Raw genomic sequence first — 27,425 nt, forward strand, 5'->3', positions numbered from 1 at the left:
GGGAGGGAGGTTCTGGAAGCCAAATTTAGGCTGTTAGGTAGAAAGCTGAAGTCCAGATACTCCAGGGTAACATTTTCAAAAATGTTTCCCGTTCCACGCACAGGACCCAAGAGCCAGGCAGAGCTCCGATGTCTCAATACATGCTTGAGACGATGGTGCAGGGATGAGGGCTTTAGATTTGTTAGGAACTGGGCAACATTCTGGGAAAGAGGGAGACTGTTCTGAAAGGATGGGCTCCACCTTAAACGGGATGGACCCAGGCTGCTGGTGCTAACTTTAAAAAGGAGATAGAGCAGCTTTTAAACTAGAATTGGGGGGGGGGGGGGGGGGGAGCTGACAGTTGCCCAAGAGTGCATGGTTCAGTGTGGAGTATCCTTGAAGGATACTATTAAAACAGGAAATTTAGGGAATCCCAGTACAGAGGTTTCAACAATGCTGAAAATAAGCCAGGTGTGCTTAATGAGAGAGCAGGATAAAAGATGTACATTATCTCCTTCAATTTCTAAGCAGCTTGTAGATCCACGGAAAAAAACACAATTTGAAGTACCTGTATACAAATACTAGAAGCCTAACAAATAAGTTGGGAGATTTGGAGTATATAGCACTAAATGATGAGGTAGATATACTAGGCATCTCAGAGACCTGGTGGAAAGAGGGCAATCAATGGGACACTGTATTAACAGGGTAGAAATTGTATTGCAATGATAGAGAGCATCAAAATGGGGTGGGGGTTTGAGCTGTATGTTAAAGTGGGAATTGAGTCAAATAAAATAAACATTCCATATGAAACTGCAGTGTGGAATCATTATGGTTAGAAATTGGAGTATTCTTGTAGGGCTGTACCGTCCGCCGGGACAGAAGGAACAAACGGATGAAGAAATGTTTATTTCAGTATTGACTGGATAAATGTTGCATCAGGGAATGCCAGGGGAGATTAAATTCTAGATGTAATAAAGGACTGCTTGGCGCACCTGGTCCAAGAACAGACAAGAGGGGGAGCCATTTTGGATCTGGTTCTTGGTGCAGGGCATAATGCGAGAGGTGGCAGTGCTGTGTCCCCTGGAAAACAGTGATCATAACATGATCAAGTTTGAGCTACTTTCTGGGATGAAACCACAAAGGAAATCTACTGTAGCTGCATTTAATTTTCAAAATGACGGCTGTAATAAAATGAGGAAAATGGTTAAAATGAAGCTAAAAGGATCAGCTGTTAAGGTTAGGACACTAAATCAGGTGTAGACATTATTCAAAAATACCATCTTGGAAACCTAGACCAGATGCATTCCATGTATTTGCAAAGGTGGAAAGAAGATAAAATTTATTTATTTATTTATTTATTGCATTTGTATCCCACATTATCCCACCTCTTTGCAGGCTCAATGTGGCTTACAATAAATCGATCTTGGTGGTGATAGATTAGAATGTAATCATTTATTGTTACATAATGATGTTGAATAACGTATTAGAGTTTAAAGCAAGCAGATGTTATAAGAATAGATCTGAGTAAAGATGTGGGAGATGTATACATTTGTAATTGTTATTCTGTATGGTATGCCTTTTTAAAAAGATGGGTCTTCAGTGATGTTCGAAAGTTTGTTAATTCGTAGATCCCTCTTAGGTTTTGCGGCAGTGCGTTCCATAGCTTGGCACTCAAGCAGGTGAAGTTTGCTGCATGTGTAAGTTTGTATTTTAAACCTTTGCAGCTTGGGAGATGAAGATTAAGGAACGTGCGGGCTGATCTTTTGGCGTTCCTTGTCGGTAAGTCTATCAGGTCTGACATATACGCTGGGGCGTCTCCATGGATGATTTTGTGAACTAGTGTACAAATCTTAAACGTAATGCGTTCTTTGAGTGGGAGCCAGTGTAGCCTTGCTCGCAATGGTTTAGCACTTTCATGTTTTGCATTTCCGAATATAAGTCTGGCTGCTGTGTTCTGGGCTGTTTGGAGTTTCTTGATTGTTTGTTCTTTGCAGCCAGCGTATAGTGCATTACAGTAGTCCAGGTGGCTGAGCACCATTGCTTGTACCAAGTTACGGAAGACTGTCATTGGGAAGTACTGTTTTACTCTTTTTAATTTCCACATTGAGTGGAACATCTTCTTGGTTGTGTTGTTCGTATGACTCTCAAGTGTTAGATGGCGGTCGATGGTCACTCCTAGGATTTTGAGGGTGTCCGATATAGGGAGTGTCAGATTTGGTGTGTTTATGGTGGTGAATTTGTTCATATTGTGTTGAGAAGTGAGTATTAAGCATTGGTTTTTTTCTGCATTGAGTTTGAGCTTGAATGCGTCTGCCCATGAGTGCATGATGTGTAGACTTTGGTTGATATCGTTGGAGATTTCTTGTAGATCCTGTTTGAATGGGATGTAAATCGTTACGTCGTCTGCGTATATATATGGGTTGAGGTGTTGGTTGGATAGTAGTTTAGCCAGAGGTATCATCATTAGATTGAATAAAGTCGGCGAGAGGGGGGATCCCTGTGGAACTCCACATTCAGGTGTCCATGTGGCAGATGTAGTCGAGTTGGATGTCACTTGGTACGATCTTGTGGTGAGGAATCCTTTAAACCAGTTAAGAACATTGCCTCCGATTCCGAAGTATTCGAGGAGATGTAGTAGAATACTGTGGTCGACCATATCGAAAGCGCTGGACATGTCGAATTGTAAAAGTAGTATGTTATTGCCAGTATCGATTAGTTGTCTAAATTTGGACATGAGAGTGACTAGTACTGTTTCAGTACTGTGGTTAGCACGAAAACCTGATTGGGAGTCATGGAGTATTGAGAACTTATTTAAGTAATCAGTTAGTTGTTTGGTTACCATTCCTTCCGTTAGTTTGGTTATTAGGGGGATAGTTGCTACTGGTCTGTAGTTAGTAAGTTTGCTAGCATTTTTCTTTGCGTCTTTGGGTATGGGTGTGAGTAGGATATTTCCTTTCTCCTTTGGGAAGAGACCATTTTGTAGCATGTAGTTCAGATGTTCTGTGAGGTCTGTTATAAATTGTTGAGGAGCGAATGTTGTGAGGTTGTTGGGACATATGTCTAATTTACAGTGAGATTTGGCATATCTCTTGAGCATTTGGGAGATGCTGCCTTCTGATACTGTCTCGAAGTTTGTCCAAGTTCTGTCCGCAGGGTATACGCCAGAGTCTGGGTCTAGGCAGTCAAGGATTGTGGTGTAGTCGATGGTGCTGCTAGGTATTTGTTGTCGTAGTTTTACGATTTTCTCATTGAAGTATTTCGCGAGGCTGTCTGCTGTTGGTGTCTCTGTATTGTTAGATGTGACCGGTGTGGTGTCTAGTAATTTGTTCACTAGTTGGAAGAGTTTGTGTGTGTCTTTGTTATTTGGTCCGATTATGGTTTTGTAGTAAGTTTTTTTAGTTTGTCTTATGGTGTATTTGTATTTCCTATGTAATTGTTTCCAGGCTTCGTATGTGGAGTTGTTTTTTTGTTTGTTCCATGCTCGTTCCAGTCTTCTAACTTGTGTTTTAAGCTTTTTCAGGTCTTCGTTAAACCATGGTAGTGAATTCTTTCTATGTGAGGTTCTGGTTTGGATCGGGGCTATGTCATCTAGTATGTGTTTGCATCTTTTATCCCATTCTTGGAGGAATTGGTGTGTATCAGTTTTTGTAGTCCATTCATTATTGTAGATCTGTTGCCAGAATGTTGCTGGGTCTATTCTTCCTCTTGTGGTGTAGGTTTTTCGTATTTGTTTATTGGGTGAGTCTTTCTTTCGCCATTGAAGGCGGAACTTTGCTTTGTGGTGGTTGGACCACGGTGTAGGTGTCCACTTTGTATTAGTTAGTATGAGGTTTAAATCGGGATCAAATTTGTGTGTGATGATGTCTAATGTGTGTCCTTTTTTGTGGGTTGGTTGCGCGTTTGGCTTGTGGAGATCCCATAGTTGTAGGAACTCTTCACATTCTTGGGTGCTAGTTGAAGTGGGGTCTTCAAGGTGTAAGTTGATATCCCCTATGATGATAAGATTTGAGGTGGAGACACACGTATTTGAAATAAAGTCCATGAAGTGTGTTTGGGAATCTTTCCAGTTGCCTGGTGGTCTATAGAGCAGTACTGCATTAAGGTGTTCTTGTAGGTATGGGTGATTGATTCTGACCGAGGCAATTTCAAGCTGAGGCGTGATGGATTCAGCTGTGGTTGTGATAGTGAATTGGGATTTGTATATTATGGCTAGACCCCCTCCTCTTTTTCTGTTTCTTGTCCAGTGGATGATTTTGTATCCTGGTGGGCATAGATCTAAGATTATGGGGTCTTTGAGATCGTGGATCCATGTTTCGGTTATGAATAGAAGGTCAAGATTGTCTGTTGTGATCCAGTCTGTTAAAGTTGCTGTCTTGCTGACAATCGATCTTGCGTTTGTGTATCCTATTTGGATTGGTGTATAGGATTCGGCGTTAGGTGAGTGCGTGTTGATTCTTAGTAATTGTCTGTTGCCTTGGTATTTGGTTTTGTTGTGTCCTTTCTTCCCTTTCTGTCAGTTATTTCCGTGTGTGTTTGTTTTCCCTTTTAGTTGGTTGTTATCTTTTAGGTCTGGTGGGTTGTGATTGAGTTGTTTGTGAGGTAATTGTGCTGTATCCAGATTATTGTTTGTGCTGGGTTTAGTCCATGCGTAGTGAATTAGGGGGAAAAGGTAGATTATTAGAAGCATTCTGTTGAAATTCATGTTGGTTTTAGGTAATGTGTTATGGTTATTTCTCAGATATTTTGAGTTGCTGTTTAGTGTGGTTATCGGTAGTTGGAAGGTTTTAACATGCGTGATGGTAGTGTTGTGTTAAGAAAACATGTCAGGAAGGAGCAAACAGATATGCATGTACAGAGCAGAGATAGCAAATAGCTTCCTGTCATAGATAAGCCTAAACAAGGCTGAAGTATCCTCCAGCTTAATTTTGCGAATGAAGGTGAACAAGATAGCCTCTAGCTTATTGTTGCATATAAGTGTGAGCAAGACAGACATAATAAATAACTCCAAATAGCATAATGTCGCCGGTTTGCATGAGTAGAACATAAGTAACAATCAACTTACTACAGGTAGGCGTGATCAGAACAAAGTTTGTACATGGTTTTCTAGTACATAATTTACTATCACATATAAGCAAAAGCAGGACAAGAGGAAATCACATATAAGCAAAAGCGGGACAAGAGGAAACAGATAGCTTAATGTCGCGGGTAAGCATGAAACAGAGCAGATTTTCAGTTACCATTGCTTAGCAGTCTCTCAGGTAATACCTGCTTTGTAGTTCTTTTTTTTTTTTTCTTCCTCCGCGTTGTGTATCAGCTTTTCTGCCTGGTCGCGACTCGCGAGTTTCTCAGGCTTGCTGCGCTTCACTGATCTCAGTGTTGTCTCTGCCCGGTGCGTTCTTCAAGCAAGATCAGGTTCCAGTTTCCATTATATCGCGTTTGCGCTGTCCTGTTCCTGTGCAATTTCTACGGGGGATGATCAAACTGCCTTTCCGTGCGTCGGAGCGGCCACGTGTCAGCAGGGTCCGGCCGGCGGAGGTGTAGACTCGGATGCTCAGATCGCTGTCTTCAGGCGTCGAGGTGGGGGTTGGGTCCGCCGCGTGGTTTTCCTACCAACTCGTGCGAGTGAGGCCTTGCTTGGGTTGATTGGGTCCGGTCGGTCTCCGTCTCTCATCGAGTGATCGGTTAGGCGTGGGATCATGCACGGCTCGTGCTGGGTCCCGTATTAGCCCTCGTTGGTCAGAGGAGCTTGCCTCTGCCCTCGTGGGAGTGATTCAGCTGGGAGTCGGCCTGGGTGTTGGTCGACCGCCGCAACTCGAGGCCGCGTTTACAGTTGGATGTTCGGCTGGAGTGCTGATACAGCCTCGCTTATCTCTCCGCTTGTCTCTTGTATATCCGGTGGCTTGCGTTGGTTAGTATGGGGCGGGATGGTATAGGCTCTGGGCTTGCTTGGGTGAGATCAATTATCCGAAATCAGCCAGCTGGTTGCCTCGTGGTCTCGGATCGCAAGTCCCTGCGAGTTTTCGGCTCTTGGCCTGGTACCTGGCGATCCTCTTTCGTTGCTCCTGGGCATGCAATCCCGTCTAGTGGAGGTATTCCACCTCCTCGTATGCAGCGGAGTTACTCGGATCGCGATCTCCGACAGATCCCAGCGATCTACAGCAGAGCTCCCGTCTCGGCGTCCGATCAGGTCGCCATCTTGCCCATGATTAAAAGATGAAGTGAAAGAGGCTATTACAGCCAAAAGATTGTCCTTCAAAGCATAAAAAAAGGACCCAAATGGAGAAAATAAGAAGCAACATAAGCACTGGCAACTCAGATGCAAAGCAATAATAAAGAAGGCTAAAAGAGAATATGAAGAGAAACGCTGCAGAGACTAAAACTCACAGTAACAAATTTTTCAGATACATGAGAAGCAGAAAGCCTGTGAGGGAATCCGTGGGACCGTTAGATGACGAAGGAGCAAAAGGTGCACTTGGGGAGGAAACTGAATGAATTCTTTGCTTCGATCTTTATGGAAGAAGATGTAAAAGATCTGCCAGTACCGGAAATAGTTTTCAAGGGTGATGATGCGGAGGAACTGAAAAAAATCTCGGTGAACCTGGAAGATGTACTGACCCAAATTGACAAATTAAAGGGTAGTAAATCACCTGGATCAGATGTCATACACCCAAGGGTACTCAAAGAACTGAAGCATAAAATTGCTGATCTTCTGTTAGTAATATGTAACCTGTCGTTAAAATCGTCCTTAGTACCTGAAAATTGGAGGGTAGCCAATGTGACATTGAATTAAAAAAAAAAAGGGTGAGCCAGGAAATTACAGACCAGTAAGCCTGACACCAGTGCCGGGCAAAATAGTGGAAACTATTATAAAGAATAAAATTATGGAACACATGGTTTAATGCAGTGGCGTAGCTACAGGAGGCACCTAGTTTGACTGGCGGTGGTCCTCAACTCCTGCGCTGCTCTCCATACATTGCCTGCCGTGCTTCCCTCTCGTCGCTTGCATGTTCAGTTTTAGAAGGTATTTAAGACGCATAGATATGTGTATCTTGTATTTTGGAAACCTATACATCTAAATGTGAAGTACAGAAGCCAATCATTATACTTCTTCCCTTGGCACTCTGATCTCATGTCATGGTTTTCAGTATCACCTTTATGCTGATGACTCCCAGATCAGTACTGAAACTGTACTAGTCACCCTCCTGGCCAAATTCAAGCAGGAGATAGACATAGGTAAAAGCGTACTCCGCCTCCAGTTCGACATGTCGAGCGCATTCGACATGATAAACCACAATATACTACTAAGACTACTTAGCCACTTCGGGATTGAAGGAAATGTACTTAATTGGATTAAAGGTTTTCTAACCAGCAAAACTTATCAAGTAAAATCAAACACAAACATATCACCACCGTGGAAAGCTGTATGCGGAGTACTTCAAGGATCACCATTATCACCAGTACTCTTCAACATGATGATGATTCCACTGGCACAGTCCCTATCCAATGGAGGCCTCAACCTGTTCATTTATGCAGATGATGTTACAATCTACATCCCCTTCAGACATGACCTGAAAGAAATAACCAATAAAATCAACAATGGTCTGAACATTATGGACTCCTGGGCAAACTAATTCCAACTGAAACTGAACACTGAAAAAACACATTGCCTCATCCTCTCTTCTCAACATAACAAGTACAAACCCACAACTATAACTAACCCAGGACACACCCTCCCTACCTCAGACAGCTTGAAAATACTCGGCGTCACACTCTCGAGAGCCAAGTAAACTCTGTAATAAAGAAAATGTTCTATTCAATGTGAAAGCTCAAACGACTAAAACCTTTCTTCCCAAGGGAAACCTTTCGAAACCTAATACAATCAATGGTCCTAAGTCATGCAGATTACTGTAACAGAATCTATGCGGGATGCAAAGAACAACTAACAAAAAAAACTCCAGACCACCCAAAATACAGCAGCTAGGTTGATATTCAGCAAAACACGCTTCAAAAGTGACAAACCCCTTCGAGAAAAATTGCATTGACTCCCAATCAAAGAATGGATCATCTTCAAAATCTGCACTTTAGTCCACAAAATCATATATGGCGTAGTCCCAGAATACCTGATAGACCTCATAGATCTACCAATAAGAAACAGAGTCGGGTCTGCAAGATCATACCTAAACCTACACTACCCAAATTGCAAAGGACTGAAATGCAAAACAACCTATGCATCCGGCTTCTCCTACATAAGCGCACAACTATGGAATGGCCTCCCAAAAGCTGTGAAAACAATCCATGACCACCTGAACTTCTGGAAATCACTAAAAACCAACCTCTTCAAAAAGGCCTACCCCAGTGATCCTACGTAAACCTCTTCACCCAAAACACAGCATGCCTGATGATCGTACCGGACAACACACAATCTTCATCCCTTCCGACCCTCCACATATGCCTCATTCGATCACTATACAACCTTGTATTTGTTGTCATCTGACTGGGCAAACGCCTTAACGGTACTATGTAAGCCACATTGAGCCTGCAAATAGGTGGGAAAATGTGGGATACAAATGCAACAAATAAAGATCTACCTCTCCACACCAGAAATTTCAGCAGGAATCCAGGCCAAAGTATCAGCCTGCCTGTCTGACATTGCTGCCTGGATGTCTCTGCCATCTGAAACTAAACATGACCAAGACTGAGCTTCTTATCTTTCCTCCTAAACCAACCTCTCCTCTTCCCCCATTCTCCATCTCTGTGGCTAGCACACTCATCCTCCCTCTCTCATCAGCTCGTACCCTTGGGGTCATCTTCTACTCCTCTCTCTCCTTCTCTGCACATATTCAATAGACTGTTAAAACCTGACATTTCTTTCTCTATAATATCACCAAAATTCGTCCTTTCCTTTCTGAACACATTACCAGAGCCCTTATCCACACTCTTATCACCTCTCGCTTAGACTATTGCAACTTACCTCTCACAGGTCTCCCACTAAGCTATCTCTCTCCCCTTCAATCTTTTCAAGATTCTGCTGCACGACTTATATTCCGCCAGTGTCGCTGTTCTCAAATTAGGCCTCTCCTCTTCACTTCATTAGCTTCCTATCCGTTTCCGCATACAGTTCAAACTCCTCTTATTAACTTACAAGTGCATTTACTCTGCAGCTCCTCAGTACCTCTCCACTCTTATCTCTCCCTACACTCCTCTCTGGGAACTCCGTTCACTGGGTAAATCTCTCTTATCTGCACCCTTCTCCTCCACTGCTAACTCCAGACTCTGTTCCTTTTATCTTGCTGCACCATATGCCTAGAATAGACTTCCTGAGCTGGTATATCAAGCTCCACCTCTGGCCGTCTTCAAATCTAGGCTAAAAGTCCACCTTTTTGATGCTGCTTTTAACTCCTAACCCTTACTCACTTGTTCAGTACCTATGTTTTATCACTTCCACTTTAGTAATTCCCTTATCCCTTATTTGTCCTGTTGTCTGTCCTAGTTAGATTGTAAGCTCTGTCGAGCAGGGACTGTCTCTTCATGTCCAGTGTACAGCGCTGTGGACGTCTAGTAGCACTATAGAAATTATAAGTAGTATTAGTGGTAGGGTCACTGGGGGGAGGGAGATGATGACCTCCTCTAATCTTTCCTATAGAGCCCTGCCCAAAATGAAGCACTTCTACAAAATCTATTCATGCTCAGAGGCAGATGTAAATTGCAACACTGACCTCTCTTCTGAAATGGGAAATACATATGTATTTTTTGTCATGCCTTCGTCTCACCCAAACCATGTCCCCTGCTATATGCACATAGGTCACATTTACACCTGTAAATCCCTGATTTTCTGAAATTGTTCTCCACGTTTATTTGGGGTTAAAGAGGTTTAATTGACAGGAGACAGTGAGAGCATGCTTTGTCCATTATCTGGTCTGAAGCCACCATATTGAGTCACCCAAAATAATATCAAATTCTTATTAGAAATAAGGACTGCTTATATATGGCTTGGTGTGGACCAATAGTTTTGTTTGCTTTGAATACATCAAGATGGCAGCTACGGCTTCAGCCTTGTCGTGTGATTGCCATCTCCTGTCAATTAAACCTCCTTGTGATAGTTATATGAGTAAATTGCAAATAGGGCTCTTAAAACAAGGGCTAAATTATGCTTTTCTGAGTGGGCAGTGGTGCAAAATATACAGGATTATTTTTATTTGGTGAATTTTGGTAAAGAGCTTTCTGTCTGAAATGTTTCTAAGTCCTGACATTTGAGTGAATTTAAGTGTGACTTAATTAATATGCAAATGTTGATAAAAGGGAACCTTTTCCTTTTCTTTCACACTGTTTTAGGGAGTACAGGCAAAGAACTGACATTCAGTTTCTCGTCAATACTACAAGCGTGTCTGCATTGAACCCGAGAACCTATGTATTTGAACAAGAAAAATCTGTTGGTGATCCTCATGTTGATTTGATCAGAACTGTCAACGTTCCTGCTGTGGTAAGTCTTGCTTGGCACATTCTGAAACCATTTTACCTGGGGATACACCTTTCTTTTTAAAGACTGTGTGTACTTTTTGCAAAGAGGAATTACAGTTAAGTTTTCAAAGCACCTGTGTGTTAGCAAGTTCTGGTTCTCAAGAAACAAAAGTGGATCTGTTTTTTAGGATATCCACAGTGAATGTGCTTGAGATACATGCGCATCTGATGGAAGCAGTGCATGCAAATATATCTCATGCATATTTATTCATGTATTTATTTTTATACCGCACTTATCACAGAAGTTCTAAGTGGCTCACAACTTCACATACATAATTTATTTATTTATTTATTGCATTTGTATCCCACATTTTCCCACCTATTTGCAGGCTCAATGTGGCTTACATTATTCGGTCCTGGCGATCGCCATTTCCGGAGTGAGAGATACACATGGTATTACATTAGAACATGATTAGCATAGTAGATTAAACAGTCAGTTATAAAGAGTTCATTATCGGAATTAGAGATAAGGTGATATTGCTTTAAAGGTCATTCGTGGTAGAGAAGTCTATAGTAGTCCAGTATAGTGAGTTGGGTTTTATCTAGTTCAGGCTTGAGTTTCGTTGACTGGTAGTTAGGCTGTATGGTTGTGGTATGCCTTTTTGAACAGGTTTCTCAAACCTACAAAATACATTTTAGACAAACATATACAATTTCTTTTTCAAATACAATAAAATACTGGCTGGCTTAAACATCTGTGCAATTTATACTACTTCATAAGACTCCACAAATATGTGTTCTGTTTTAAAATCACTTAAACTCTGAATTTCTCTTAATCTCAATGGAATTGTATTCCAAAAAACAGGACCTGCTATAAAAAAATCATATTTCTGTACTCCTCCAATGTAGCTAGTAGATAAGAAGGGACATCAATGATTTTCAGAGCACAAAGATAGTCTAGGTTGGTAAACATGTAATTTGGATGCTAACCACAGTGAAACCTACCTATGAAAAAATTTAAACATCAAGGAAGAATCTTAAACCCCTATGAGCAATCGGAAGCCAATGTAGCTCCTTCAACACAGAAGAAATGTGATCATAACAACTCTTAAGCAGTGAGAACCCCTGCAATGGCGTTCTTTGCAACCCAGTGGCGTAGCCACAGGTGGGCCTGAGTGGACCGGGGCCCACCCACTTAGGGCTCAGGCCCACCCAACAGTAGCACACATTTGGTGGTAGCTGGTGGGGATCCCAAGCTTAGCCAGCTGAAGTCCCCTTGATGGTAACGAAAACACTACTCTCCACGATACCAGCACCTGCGCATGCTCAGTATTCAGCGCATGCGTACTGCAGACTGCCATGGTGGAAAGAAGCATTTCACCGCAAGCTGAGATATTTTTGTTGGTGGTGGTTGGGGGGGGGGGGGGGAGAGCACTTGGTGCCCACCCACTTCTTGCCTAGGCCCACCCAAAATCTGTAGTCTGGCTACGCCCCTGTTGCAACCTGTAATGTCCAATGCTGATTTTTCTCTACTCCAAGCAATAAACCATTGCAGTAATCAAAATATGGTGTAATGATGCTTTGAATGACTTTTCTAAAGTTATCAAAGGTCAATTCAGTATTGATATCCTGAAAACCAGACCTGTTTGTGGATTCTGAAGACTAAAGTTGACCCATCTGTGCTATACTATTTCCATTAAATGAAAATTTTGATTAGCATTGCTATTCCATGTCTTGGGGTGTGTGCAAATTAAAAAAATTAATCGGTTCCAATTTTTTGTTCTTGTGGTAACAGTGGAAGCATAACTTAAGCTCAGTGTTTTCCTAGCTCATGATAACACGAATTAATAATCCATAAAGGAGGCAATTCTATAGCAGAGCACCTTCATGTAGTGAGCTGGATTAAGGCATAGGCAAACTAGGCAGGTGCCTCGTACCTAAAGGTCTTGAGGGGGGGATCTCTATCAGATGTGCTGAGGACTTGGGAGCCTTGGATTGCCAACTGTCTGGATTTTTTTTTTTTTTTTTTTACTGTTCTAAATACTGATATTCCTCCCTGCTTAGAGCACTGACAGCAGGAGGTATACAGGGTGTCCTAGTGAAAGTGCTCTGCCTGCCAGTATGTCTGATATCTGTTGTAGAGAGGGGAAGGGTGTTTGAAGGAATTACTGCTGAGGTTCAGTACTAGTAATGCAATGATGAATAACTGAAGCCCTTGTGTGTGACAGAAAAAGTGCCACTGTCCAAAGCTCCTAGCTTTTATTGACTGGTTTTGTGAGGGGATTGTGAGGTCATCACAGCAGTTCAAGGGTTGTGAATTGCATGGTATGTGCAAAGGAAAGGTGTATATGACTTGTGTCTTGTGAATAGAAAGGACAGCAGTGAGTGAAGGATAGAGAATAGGAGTTACAGAGGTGACCAAATGTGTATGTGGTGATTTTTTTAAAAAATGTATATCAAAAACACAAACCTCCATGAAATCCACATTATGTAATAATGAGAAAAATGACTCAAAGAAATTTTTCTGGTCATAAACTTGAAATGATATTGGAACTATACAGTGTCAGAAACATGAATCTCATAATACTTTAATCATTGCACATGTTCGTATGTTAAAAATTGTGATATTGTGGGGAAAAAAAAATCTTTCAGTTAAATTGTGGTCACATAAGAAGCCATATAAAGTTCCTCAAAAATATAATGTATTTATTTGTTGTTGATGAGCACCAGTGAATTGTAATTGTAGCAAGAAGGTTCCAATTGTAATTTAACTCCAGTTCAGGGTCTCCCCATTGACTGTGAAATTTAATTAAATTATAGTTAGAACCCTTTTGTTACAATAATAACTCGCTGACTTTCTTTGGTATGGGGGACTCTTTCTGTTTTGGAATTTTCTGTCTGTCACAGGACAGAGTTATGTTTTGAATCAATGTATGTTCCCCTTTTATTTCATTTGAATGACTGCTAATATGATATGCTTGACCATAAAAAAATCTTAATTCACCTGGTGTGCGGCATTAACTTCTTTCTGAGTTGGTTTGCCAGAATGCCCAAACTATTACAGTGCAAGAAACCCACCTTAGAAAGAATGGGGAGAGGCTGTTATAGGATAAGTGGTTTCTCTTTTACTTTATTTGCCTCAGACCATTCTGGAAATAGAAAGCAGGGAGTCCCCCCAAGGCTTCTTTCCAGCCCCACTTCTGTTCAATATCTTTCTGACCCTTCTCCTATCTCTTCTTCATTCCCTGGACTTCACAGCCTTCATTTACGCAGTTGATATCCAGATTCTCTGCACCTTAAATCCAGCGGACACTCTTCAAATTCAGGAAATCAACTCCAAGCTGTCCCATGTAACAACTTAGCTACAGTTTAACAAGCTAGTCCTGAACCCTAGTAAATATAAAGCTCTTCTGTTCATGAAAGACGAGATTCAGATGCTGATTTACCCTGTTTTACTCTGCTCCACTCTGTTCCATTAGTAGTATCCACAAAAATTCTAGTCGTCCTCATTGATACTTCTCTTGCTTTCTCTTTACAGGTATCAGCTGTGGTTAAGCGTTCATACTTCAAACTCCATCTTAATCACTTATCCAAAAGTTGCTTGATCCCCCTGCCCTTAATATTGTTGTCTACTCCTTAGTCATCTTTCAGAAGGATTATTTACTCCTGCCGGAATTCTGCACGACTGTGGAACACAGAATTTGTGCAGAATCTGCGCTCCGAGGCTGGATAGCTGGCCTCCCTCCCCCCCCCCCCCCCGAGCCTCGGCAAGCCCTCCCCAGCTTGTGGCAAAGACAGGCAGACTGGCTGGCTGACTCCCCCGCCGCCCTTCCAGGCCTACCTGGTGGTTCAGTCGCCACTTCACGGCAGGAAAGAGCCCTACTCTTTCCTGCCCTCTGCCGCCATTCGCTGGCTCATGCTGCCACTTTTTCAGAATGGCTGCCAAGACTTCAAATGGTAATCTTGTAAGACTGCTGCAGGAAGTCTCGGTGGCCTTTGGAAAAAGCAACGGCATAAGCCAGAGAGCAGCGGCGGCAGCAGCAGCAGGCCAGGAAGGAAATAGTGGGGTTCTTTCCTGCCCCAAAGGGGAGCTCCTATGCAGCCCCTACTTCATGTGTGAGTGCAGGGGTAGGCTGAAAAAAATATTGATGGTTTGTGGGTGCAGGCAGGGAGTGAGCTGTTAAAAAAAAAAAAAAAGAAAAAAAGTGGATGCTGTGGGTGGAGGGAGGGGGATGTAAAAAAATAAATAAAAGGTGGATGCTGTGGGTGGAGTGTGTGTGAGAGTTGGAGGGAGGGAAGGGGTTTGTAAAGGTGGATGCTATGTATGGGTGCAGGGAGGGGGCTGGAAAAAATATGGATTCACCACTTACATATTGTACGGAATACTGCTATAAAGTTGATAACGGAACATAGGAAATTTGATCACGTATCCCCCCCCCTTCTCAAATCTGCACACTGGCACTCCCCTTCTCTTACCGTATTGATTACAAGTTACTGCTCCTGCTTTTTTAAGATTCACAATTTGGATGAGCCCAGGTTTCTTGCATGTCACTTTGGTTCCTTATTGTCCCCTTATATTTCTCATATCCTCACAACAATGTTTTCTCCAAACTCCATCTGTTTGTGTGCTCTCCCACACCATCGTTAGGCATTCCATCTTCTCTGTGCAGGGCCCTGCCCTTTGGAATATACTACCCCTTCACCTGAAGTTATGCCGCTTCCTCCAGGAATTTGCCCCTGCACTTAAGACTTTTCTTTTTTTTTTTTTCTGAAGCCTAAGGCCAATGATTGCCCTGCTATGGATGCATTAGTAGCAAACCTGGACTACACTTTCCCCTTTTCTTGTGTCCCTCCCCCCACTTTACTTTCAACCATTGTATTTCCACTCCCTTTCCTCTTTGTTTTGTGATTTTGTAAGATATTTCCTAATTCCTCATTATGTAAGCTGCCTAGACAATGTGTTTGATGGGTGGGGTAGAAGTCCTGAATAAACTTGGAAACCTGGGAGTTTCCCTTTTGTTCTATCACAGCATTCTGGCCCTGTTGTCAAAGGTACATAGATACCTTCCCTCAGTGTTCCTTTTTGCCTGGATCAGTTGAAACCATTAAGTTTAAACTATTAGGAGTGTGTGTGGCTAGCACACACACACTCCTAATAGTGTTCTTTAAGGACCTGGTAGACATTGGCATCCTTTGCTGATGGTCCCCTGATATTGAATAGGGACTTTAATGCCTGAATGTATCCTTAGGTGGATTACATGATCTCCCCCTGCCCTTAATACTGTTGTCCACTCCTTAGTCACTTCTCAGCAGGATTATTTACTCTTGCCGGAATTCTGCACAACTGCAAATAAGGCTTTTAAAATAAGGGTCAAATTATTATGCTATTCTGAGTGGGTGATAGTGCAAAAAAAAAAAAATCCCAAATGTTGGTTATTTGAACTATTTGCCACTGCCTGCTTTCTAGTTTCGAGTTAAGTGAAATGAGCCTCAAATGACTAATTTTTTGTTTTCTTCAGTACTTTTACTTTTGCGATACATATTTCCTACCCATTTTTGTTTTCCCCGTCTAGTTCAAGATGATATATTTTTAGTGCATTGCTCATTGATATTTACTGCTCCCCTGTCCCCCGTCCAACTTTGAGTTGAGTGACCATTTCTGTAGGTGGCTGAACTTTGGCAACTGAGAAGAGTAATTTCCATGAGATAAGGTTCATTCTAATTTAGTTACAGATGTCGGTTTAGCTGCTGATGCACTCAAATGTTCAGACATTTGGTTTTGCAATACTTTTAAGTGGAAGGGCTGACAGGGTTACTGTTATTATTTCAGAGTTGCATGTGTAAGCAAGTAATACATGCCTCACTGTTACATAATTTTAGTACACAATTGCTCTTTTAAAAAAATATTTATTTTTACTTCCTCTGGAAGAAATTGCAGAATATATTTTTCATCAGAGTTCAGTGAGTGTTTGCAGCTTTGCAGTGCTGAGGGTACTGTTACCAAACTCTTCCAACATTTTCCATTGTTTTCTGTGCCGGAGGTCACCGAGCTTATCTCGTGCTGATGTTGGTTTGTTATCCTTATATCAAACTTTAGGCCAGATGTTGAAAGCCGGCAAATAAAGTCTGATCCCTTAAAAAAAATAGTAAATTTAAGTACTTTATACATGTTTCATTTGCTAACTTTGTGACTTGAGTAAAGAGCTTAAGCACTAGGCTAACTCTCCTCAATTGTAGATTGGGCAGGGGCCTAGGGACCTTGTGATTTGTATTCATAAGACTGCATAAACAGACAGCATAAGCCTGCTATAATTTGGCGAGCAGAAGCAATTTGAATGGAAAGTTGGATGTGGCTGTTGTCTGAACATAGAGAGGTAGCTGCCATGGGAAGCAGGTGAATGGAATATTTTAAAGAGGGTGCAGATATGAAAACAAGTATATGATATATATTTCTGATCATTGTTTTATGTATTTATTTAAAGCACACTTCCAAGATTCTTTCTCCTCTCTATCTTGTCCTCCCCTCTCCCCACTGATGGTTTGCTGCAGAGTCCTTGGTTGAAGTGGGAATGCTGCCTTCAAATTGCTGCAGATGACCCATGCCCAAACCTTTCTCTTTTCCATCGTGACTTCCTGTTTCCATATGTTCTCTTTGCTTGAGCCTTTTGAGTGGAGTAAATTCCTTCCTTGAAATCCAGGGTGTTGCCTATTCCTGTTTTGTCTTCTAAGTTAAAGGCTTGTCTCTTACACATCACTTAATCCCAACTTATTATCTGCCTTGCATTTTTCAGTGACCCACCATTTACCTTTCTTTTTTTAACCTTCATCCTCCCCGTCTCATCTGCCCGCAACCTCTGAGTCATCTTCGACTCCTCCCTCTCCTTCTCTGCCCATAGACAGCCAAGACCTGTCGCTTCTTTCTCTATAACATCAGCAAAATTCGCCTGTTACTCTCCGAGCACACCACCCGAACTCTGATCCACTCTCTCATCACCTCTCGCCTTGATTACTGCAACCTACTCCTCACTGGCCTCTCACTTAACCATCTATCCCCCCTTCAATCCGTTCAGAACTCTGCTGCGCGTCTTATCTTCCGCCTAGACCGATATGCTCATATCACCCTTCTCCTCAAGTCACTTCACTGGCTTCCGATCAGGTATCGCATACAGTTCAAGCTTCTCCTACTAACCTACAAATGCACTCAATCTGCAACCCCTCATTACCTCTCTACCCTCATCTCCCCTTACGCTCCTACCCGTAACCTCCGCTCACAGGACAAATCCCTCCTCAGTACCCTTCTCCACCACCGCCAACTCCAGGCTCCGCTCTTTCTGCCTCGCCTCACCCTATGCTTGGAATAAACTCCCTCAGCCCATGCGCCAAGCCCCCTCCCTACCCATCTTCAAATCCTTGCTCAAAGCCCACCTCTTCAATGTCGCTTTCAGCACCTAACCATTGTACCTCTATCCAGGAAATCTAGACTGCCCCCAATTTGATTGACTGCACTTTTTGTCCTTTAGATTGTAAGCTCCTTTGAGCAGGGACTGTCCTTCTTTGTTAGATTGTACAGCGCTGCGTAACCCTGGTAGTGCTTTAGAAATGTTAAATAGTAGTAGTAGTACCTTGATTGTCCTTAAACTTGTTATAAAGATTTATATATAAATCAAGATCTATATGTGCGTAAGGCAAGTCTTCAGACATGTTTATAGATTTTTGGCTTCTTTGTGTTCTTATTCCTAAATCCCCTGTTTTTCTTTAATATATCTTATTTCTAATGAGTTTGGAGTAAAAGGTATGTTTCTTTATATTACAGTGGTGATCTATGTCTGAAAGCGGTCTATATGGAGTGTTGGACAGATGTAGGAGCCACAGCAGCAGCTTTGACATTCCAAACAGCACCCCAACAAAATAGCCCTGACAAGATAGCCCCAGCCTTGTAATAAAATAACTCTTGACAAAATCAGCACCTGACAAAATAGCCCTTGACAAAATGGCCCCTCCCACAAAATAACCCTTGACAAAATAACCCCCTAGAAAAAAATAACATATCACAAAAAAAGATGATAAACTACAAGTGAAATCTTCACTGATGAAGGCTCCTACCAGCATTGCATTGTATAAAGCATATATAAATAAACAAAATTCTGTAGCTACCAACTGGTAGGGGCGATCAGGGAAGACAAAGCCGTAGCGGAGAGATTAAATGAATTCTTTGCTTCGGTCTTCCGAGGAAGATTTGGGTGGGATACCGGTGCCGGAAATGGTATTCGAAGCTGACGAGCTGGAGAAACTTAATGAATTCTCTGTTAACCTGGAGGATGTAATGGGGCAGTTCTACAAACTGAAGAGCAGCAAATCTCCTGGACTGGATGGTATTCATCCCAGAGTACTGATGGAACTGAAAAATGAGCTTGCGGAGCTATTGTTAGAAATATGTAATTTATCCTTAAAATTGAGAGTGGTACCGGAAGATTGGAGGGTGGCCAATGTAACACCGAGTTTTAAAAAAGGTTCCAGAGGAGATCCGGGAAATTATAGACCGGTGAGTTTGACGTCGGTGGATTAATGAGACAAAGTCAACATGGATTTAGTGAAGGGAAATCTTGCCTCACCAATCTATTACATTTCTTTGAAGGGGTGAACAATCATGTGGATAAAGGGGAGCCAGTTGATATTGTGTATCTGGATTTTCAGAAGGCGTTTGACAAAGTACCTCATGAAAGACTCCAGAGGAAATTGGAGAGTCATGGGATAGGAGGTAGTGTCTATTGTGGATTAAAAACTGGTTAAAAGATAGAAAACAGAGAGTAGGGTTAAATGGTCAGTATTCTCAATAGAGAAGGGTAGTTAGTGGGGTTCCCCAGGGCTCTGTGCTGGGACCGCTGCTTTTTAACATATTTATAAATGACCTAGAGATGGGAGTAACTAGTGAGGTAATTAAATTTGCTGATGACACAAAGTTATTCAAAGTCGTTAAATCGCGGGAGGATTGTGAAAAATTACAAGCGGACCTTACGAGACTGGGAGACTGGGCGTCTAAATGGCAGATGACGTTTAATGTGAGCAAGTGCAAAGTGATGCATGTGGGAAAGAGGAACCCGAATTATAGCTATGTCGTGCAAGGTTCCATGTTAGGAGTCTCGGACCAAGAAAGGGATCTAGGTGTTGTCGTTGATGATACGTTGAAACCTTCTGCTCAGTGTGCTGCTGTAGCTAAGAAAGCAAATAGAATGTTAGGTATTATTAGGAAAGGAATGGAAAACAAAAATGAGGATGTTATAATGCTTTTGTATCGCTCCATGGTGCGACCGCACCTCGAATATTGTGTTCAGTTGTGGTCGCCGCATCTTAACAAAGATATAGTGGAATTAGAAAAGGTGCAGAGAAGGGCGACGAAAATGATAAAGGGGATGGGATGACTTCCCTATGAGGAAAGGCTAAAGCGGCTAGGGCTCTTCAGCTTGGAAGAAAGGCAGCTGAGGGGAGATATGATAGAGGTCTATAAAATAATGAGTGGAGTTGAATGGGTAGATGTGAAGCGTCTGTTCACGCTTTCCAAAAATACTAGGACTAGGGGACATGCGATGAAGCTACAATATAGTAAATTTAAAACGAATCAGAGAAAATTTTTCTTCACTCAACGTGTAATTAAACTCTGAATTCGTTGCCAGAGAATGTGGTAAAGGTGGTTAGCTTAGCAGAGTTTTAAAAATATTTGGACGGCTTCCTAAAGGAAAAGTCCATAGACTGTTATTAAATGGACTTGGGGAAAATCCACTATTTCTGGGATAAGCAGTATAAAATGTTTTGTACATTTTTGGGATCTTGCCGGGCATTTGTGACCTCGATTGGCCACTGTTGGAAACAGGATGCTGGGCTCGATGGACCTTTGGTCTTTCCCAGTATGGCAATACTTATGTACTTATGTTAATGATATCTATCCACAGACCATATCAACCGTTCAATCCTCCCCCTCACCTCCCAGAATCCCCTATCTGTCCCTCCCTCCCTCACTTACACCAACCCAGTAAGCCCCAGAGACTTGTAATAGCCCTGGAGCTCCCCCTCCCCCCAAAGTGGGCTAATAAAAAACTAATTATGTTATCTAGGGCATGCTAGGCATGGATTAAATTGAGAACTAGGCTGCAGCCTTGAGTATTTAGATTTTGTAGGTAGGAATTCCAAGTTTGTATAAAACGTTGTTTACATTTAGGGGACCCCCTCACATCTTGTGCCTCCCAAGTCACCAACAAATGGACTTGGTTCCTCCAGTGCCAAAAAGATGGCAGCTCCTGTGACGTCCAACATTTTAATATACATTTCCGTGCCACCAGATACAACTTGCGACAAAGAAGACTACCAAGTTTAGATAAGAGAGAAAAAGCTCTAGGTTTGTCCAAAACAAATTATTCCAACGAGCCCTGGACCAAAAATCACAGATATTCGGACATAACCAGAGAATATGACTGAATGAGTGAGGTCACTGACCACATTTAGTGCAAGCATTATCTTCTAATCTCCCCACATGCGCCAACTGCCCCCTCTTCATATAAGCCTGAAGTATCACTCTATATCCACATTCTCTCAGTCTTTCATCCGACGTTAAGGTCGGAATGCCCCGCAACGTGGCCCCCAAATACCTAATGCAGCTTAGTAAAAGGGCCCTTAGCTAGCAGCCTGGTTGGAGTATTTATCTTATCAAGATCCATTATTTATTAAGCTGAAGTTTATTTTTATTTGTATGTTTGATTTGTTCTAATTTTTTCTTCTGTTTTTTTGCATCGTTTATTTTTAGTTCCCCATTCCTTTGTCCCTTGGCTCTTTTCTGATGTTTGTTCAGATTATGAATGATTTGTTCTCCTGAGGCAGATGAGAGTGCCAAAACATGTCAAGCTGTGGCTTAAATTGAACTTTGATTGGACCTTTGTGAGCTATTCATGGCTTTAATTCCCCTAACATGGTTATTTTATTTCATCTATGTTTTAACAAGGTCTGTGGAGTCACACCAAGCCTTCAACTCCTACTTCTTTATTTTTCTACTGTCTGATTCCTCAAGGAAACTTCTCATACTTCACTGAAGCCTCTACTGTTAGCAATTACAGGGTAACAATCTCTGTTGAGGGCCGCTTCTCTTCCCCAGGCTGTCCCCAGGTACTGTAGCCAATGGGAACATCCTGGGAGTCCTGCACACAGGGCCTGTCTGAACTGTTCAACCTCAAGGGATTTAACTCGAGCCTGCTCTGAGCCCCATCCCTCTGACTCAGCCTCAGCAGACTAGCGCCACCTGTTGTAAGGTGGCTGAACTGCACCAGTGAGCTCTTCACTATCCCCCATCCATTCCCTCACATCCCTCCTATTGTCTTTCGTCCCTTTCTGTTTTCTCTGACAATGATTTTTCATCTTTTTTTCTCCATTCTTTAGTTTGCCTCTCTATTCACCCATAGCTAGATTGTGTGCATCCTTTCATTCTTTGCTTTACATTCCAGTCTTCAATTACCCTCTTTGTACTTTTCACTACCTAGCAACTTTCCATCTTCCACTCTGTTCCCCCCATTCCCCCTCAATCTTTTAGTCCTTGCCCAGTCTTCTATTGTCTTTTTCACCCACTCCCCCATATATATCTTTAATACTCACTCTCCCCAGCTCTTATCTACCTCTCTCTCATTTCCTCCCTAACCCCAATTCCTTCCCCGTATTTCACCTCTCCAGTCTCTAGCCCATTATTCTGTTTCTTACTGCCTACCCCAGCCTCCCATTCCCCTCTAAACCTTCTCCATTTTCACCCTTCCAAAGATCAGTCTTCTTCCTCTCTTTGTATGTCTCACTCCCTCTAGTCTCTTGTCCCTTTCTACTACTTCCCAGTCCCTCCATGTCCTTTACACCACGTCTCCAGCTTTCTTCACCAATATACCCTATTCATACCCCCAGTCATTCACTTACTGCCCATTCAAACAGTGTCTGCTATCCTTCAACCAAATCCCTAGTGCATACTTTCCCACCCTACCCAATTACCATTCAAGCCCTAAGAACCCCACTTTCTTGTGCTTTTCTTCTTTCATATTCAGTCCTGAGTCCCCACCTGATATTCTGCTCTCCCTTAACCCCAGATACCTAATATATGCCCTCCTGCCTTTTTCCCTAGCATCTTCCTTTCTTTCCTTGCATCCATTCCCCTTCGCTGTCTCTTTCCCTGCACCTGCTCCTGCCTTCCCCTCCCTTCCCAAAATCATTTCTCTGTCTCTCCTTCCTCCCTCCCCCCAGCATTTTATTTCTTAGTGTTTTATGTAAAAACAAAATAGAAAAACTAGATTATGATTCCTCAGGGGACAGGGAAATACGTACTGTACCTGAATGTAACTCACCTTGAACTACCACTGAAAGTGTGAGCTAAATACAAATCCCTGAAATCCAAAAGTGGTTTACTGACCAAAGGAAAGTTTACTCCAAACAGACTTCTTCCAGATATACACTGGATAATGCCTTTAACATGAGGTCAGATGCTAATCTTTCACAACTACAAATCAGCGCCTACCATTTTATGATATTCTTGTCTTTGATGTTTTATTATAAACATCAAAGACAAGAATATCATAAAATGGTAGGCGCTGATTTGTAGTTGTGAAAGATTAGCATCTGACCTCATGTTAAAGGCATTATCCAGTGCATATCTGGAAGAAGTCTGTTTGGAGTAGACTTTCCTTTGGTCAGCCTTTGAGCTGCTGTGGAGGGACTGTCCTCTAGCTGCAGCCAGTAGTGCAGTGCTGCTGCTGTTGCCAGATACACCTTGCATTCACCTTGGCTCTGATTCATTTTATTTTGTTTCACTATTAAACTGAGGCAGCTGTGAATCCGCTTCAGGATTTCTTCAGCTGGCAAGGACCACCACTAGCTAAACCAGTGTTCTTCAGTGCAAGGCCCAGGGGCTAATGGCAGCCACCGGAGACTTCTGGGTTGGCACCCATTGAGGCATATTTTCGAAGCACTTTGGGAGGCTAAGTTCCATAGGTTTCTATGGAACTTTGGGAGGCTAAGTGCTTTGAAAATGAGCCTCATAGTCTTTCTTTTTTTTTCTGCTGCTCTGCCTCTCTACGCAGGCTCAGGACAGAAAGAGGAAAGTGGTTGGGGGAAGAGCCGCATGCTTGAAGGACAAGGCATTTCTCAATAGATGAAAAAGAATGCATTTGGAAATGTTCACAACCTTGAGGATATCCCCCTATGAAGTTTGAAGGTGAGCTGGTGGGGATAGATGTCATTGGCACACGCTGCTTAGCAGTGTTGTGGCCCCACAGATATTTGGCGACTCTCCTTCATCTCAGAATGCAAAGTGGCCCCAGCTTAAAAATTAATGAAGATCACTGAGATAAACTATAAATCTGCCATTGTGTGGTACAGCTGGGAGGCCTTGGCTGAGAGTGGTGGGGCTGTGACCCCACCCCTCCGTGGCTACACCCTGGAGCATGGTAACTGTTGTCATTCTGGTATGGCAACATATACTAATTTATGCTAACTGCATGCCATGTTATGGGGTGGGAAATGGGTAGATTATGGGCAGAGAATGGAAAAGGACTGCACATTAGTTTGTGCAGAAAACTTTATCACATGCTGTCACTGTTATAGTTAGTGTGGATGTACTTGCCGCATCCTCCGCACTAACTGTGAATACCCTTACCACATGGTAAAAGCTTTTCTCTGTGTGTTATTTATGAAAAGATAGAGGGCACATCTCCAACAGGTAGCACAAGCCTTTGCATTTACTATGGCTTAAGTTTTGCATTTAACACACAGTAAATGCAAAAATATACTGCACTTTACTGAACATGCCCTTTTATCACTGTGTGGGCAGTAGACTAACATGACAGCTACGCTACTTGATAAAACTGTGAAAATATTAAAATAATATCAGAAATATAATTCACTAGTTAATATGGTAAGTAAGTTTGCCAGAAAAATATAAGTGCAACCTAATAAAAGTTTTTAACTAAATGTGCGTGAAGAGTAAGAGTGTGTTTCTGAATCAATATAAATTGATTTTTTTTGTTTGTTTGAAAATTCTGGTTGGGTAAGTCCATTGCTACAAATGTACCCATGTGCATACTAAGTGGAAGGAACTTTTCAGTCTAGAGAATTTACCCAGATAACCAACTACCTGGGCAAAGTCCTTTGAAAACTGTCCTAATAAATCACTTTGTCTATAGCCTTTCAGAGGCAGCAGAAAGAGCTAGATAGTATCTGATTCTTCCATTTTTGAACCATTTTTGATATTTTTACATCTTCCTAGATTTATACCTCAAATGCATCATCTGTATATTTCATTATATATCTCATTCTTTGGGATGGTCTACCCTTGGTATCTCTGGTTTCAACCAAAGACAATTGGGTAAAGGGATGGATTGACCTGCCCAGCTTCTCTGGTTCTCAACCATTACTTTAACCATTAGGCCACTCATTCAAAGCATGTGCTTTCACAGACGCCATACTTGCTGCTGTGCACCCAGAGCTAAGCTCTGCAGTTTTCTTTATGCCGCTTCTGGAGAAGTGACATGGGAGAATGCCATCAATAGAAATCCTGGTGTGGAGCAGGAGCTGCAAAGAAAGAGTGATTGTTGGTGGGATTTAGAAAAGGAGATCCATGATAGAGGAACACAAATGTAAAGGATCGTGGATTTGATATACTGATTTTCTGTGGTTACAACCAAAGTGGTTTACATATTTTATCTGCAGGTACGTTTTTCTGTCCCTAGTTGACTCACAATCTAAATTCTACCTGAAGGAATGGAGGGTTAAGTGGCTTGCCCAGGTTCACAAACAGCTGCAGTGAGAATCAAACCCAGTTCATCAGATTCATAGCTCACCACTAACCATTAGGCTACTCTTAATGGTTAGTCTGGCCCTAGTCATGAGACTGTCAGCCTGCGGTTAGCCAGTAAAAATCCATCCTTTGAAATCTGTTATGAATGACATCTAAGGGCTTGATATATAATCACAGTTGGTTTTAATTTTTATTGTTCTTTTAAACTACCCCCTTCCTTCTCTGCTTCAAGTCAAAGGTATGCATGCATACAAGAGGGTTGGGAAAGATTTCCATGAGCTATGCTCTGCATGCTTTCCTCAGTTGCGAAGTTTTACAAAAGGTGTTTTTTTTTAAAGTATATGGATTTGATTAATATCGAGATTATTGTTTTTCCCAGAGTTCCGGGTATGACTCCTAAAGTTTTCCTCAGAAATATTTCCTCATCAGAAATATTTCCTCAATTATTACTTTAAAAGGAGTGAAGCCTGTGAAAACTGGGATTACTTTAATCAGTGGGATTTGAAATAGAGACTTAAGTATATGTATTGTTAAATAACTTCTGTTTTTTAAAAGAGAAAGAATGTAATTAGATGTATTATTTCTAACTAATATTGGACAATAAGTATGTTTTCAATGAAATGATTTGACTATACACCGTATTGGCCTTGAAGAAGCCAACCAGATGATCAATGTGGAATAATGAATTAGACGAGTAATATCTGGGGATAATCAGGTTAATACCACTTTTTTTTTCTGTTTACTGTTTAATTGATCTCCTTGTCTTGTTTCACTCTCCCTATTTAGTGGTCTATGGAAAAGAATAGAATTACCTGACTGAAATAATTCCTATATACTGTATTACTTTCTCTGTATTTCTGGCAAGTTGTTTTATCGCTTGTAAAAATTTAAATGGTTATAAATAAAAAATTGTAAGTATATGGATTAACCAGATTGTCTTTAACTAAAAATGTCCTTGTATGGCTTGGTGCTAATACATTTTTCTTAGAAATGTGTTTTGCTGTTCATTGCAGTCTATTTTGATGTTTGTCACAATTTTGATCGTCCATTAAGAACTATTTTGTGTTTATCTTCATTTTAGGCTGTTATGGAGATGGCCAAAGCAAACTTTTGGCTAAGAACGTTTGTAGAGGCCATCTTAAAGACCTACCAGGAAGGCTTCTTTGTGACACGATCAGTTCAGGAGTTATTGTGGGGCTATAAGGATGAGCTGCTGACTTATGTTCATACAGTTAAGCGTGATGTTGATCCGGTATTTGGTTTTTATTATAAGGTAGGTATTTTTTTTTTCTTGGAAGAGCATAGTCCAGTCTGATATCTTTTCAAGGTATATCTACCTATTATTATTTCATTCTTTTAGCTGTCTGATGTGGATATGTTTTGTAATCCTGAGGATTGTCCAAAGTCCCTTGTTCTGTAGGTTGCATTTCTTTCTACGAATCATGATGAGTTTTGTATCCTCCTCATAATACCATTATGGATACCAGTGATCTCTCAGCTCTGTATAACAAGGTGTGTAAATACTGGTCTGGTTTTCAGGATAACCAGAATATGCAGTGTATCCTGATTCTTGGACCGGTTTACACAGAGAGATTTGAATATTTGTCATGAATAGCCTGAAAACACAACCAAATTTGCACTTTCCCGATATGCATTGATATCATTTTGCCTTTGTAGCACTGGTAACAGGGCCACACAGATCATCTTAGAATGGTATCAATCTATTTGCAAGAGGCTGGATGGGGACCCTCAACAAGTTAACTTCAGAAGTCTACCAGGATTTCAAGACATACATGCACTCCCTAACCAAGGATTAAAGGCTACATTAGAAACTTAATAGGTCAATATCAGTCTGCAGCAGTCGGTGTTTACCATGAGCTGGTTTAGAACCTCCAGGCCATACCCAGATATTGGTGCTGAATATCTGGTTTATCGGCCACCAGAAGTTATCAGGGTACCACCGATGCTCTACACCAGTACCTGGATAGCTGGCAGGCACGTTTAGACAGTCTTTTAATTACTAGCTGTACCTGAATAACTTCTGGCTTTGCCTTAGCTGTTCTCTCAGACTTTTCAGGCACTATCTGAGTAGTACTGAGGCAGTCAGACTTGATATTCAGCAGTACTCTCCAGTTAAATGCTACTCAGTATTAGCCCAGGACCCGGTCAACATGAGTTA

The 27,425-nt window shown here is 41.8% G+C and overlaps 1 protein-coding gene across 1 annotated transcript in view; it reads left to right on the forward strand.

Moving 5' to 3' along the window:
• The window catches only part of SCARB2 (scavenger receptor class B member 2), a 187,580-nt gene that overhangs the window by 54,112 nt on the left and 106,043 nt on the right, over positions 1-27,425 (forward strand). The window contains exons 3-4 of the mRNA XM_030190578.1: positions 10,312-10,459; positions 26,328-26,519. Of these exons, the coding sequence (XP_030046438.1) occupies positions 10,312-10,459; positions 26,328-26,519 (340 nt within the window). The remainder of the gene's footprint in view (positions 1-10,311; positions 10,460-26,327; positions 26,520-27,425) is intronic.

Source organism: Microcaecilia unicolor, chromosome 2 (genome assembly GCF_901765095.1).
Source record: "Microcaecilia unicolor chromosome 2, aMicUni1.1, whole genome shotgun sequence".
Lineage (NCBI taxonomy): Eukaryota > Metazoa > Chordata > Amphibia > Gymnophiona > Siphonopidae > Microcaecilia > Microcaecilia unicolor.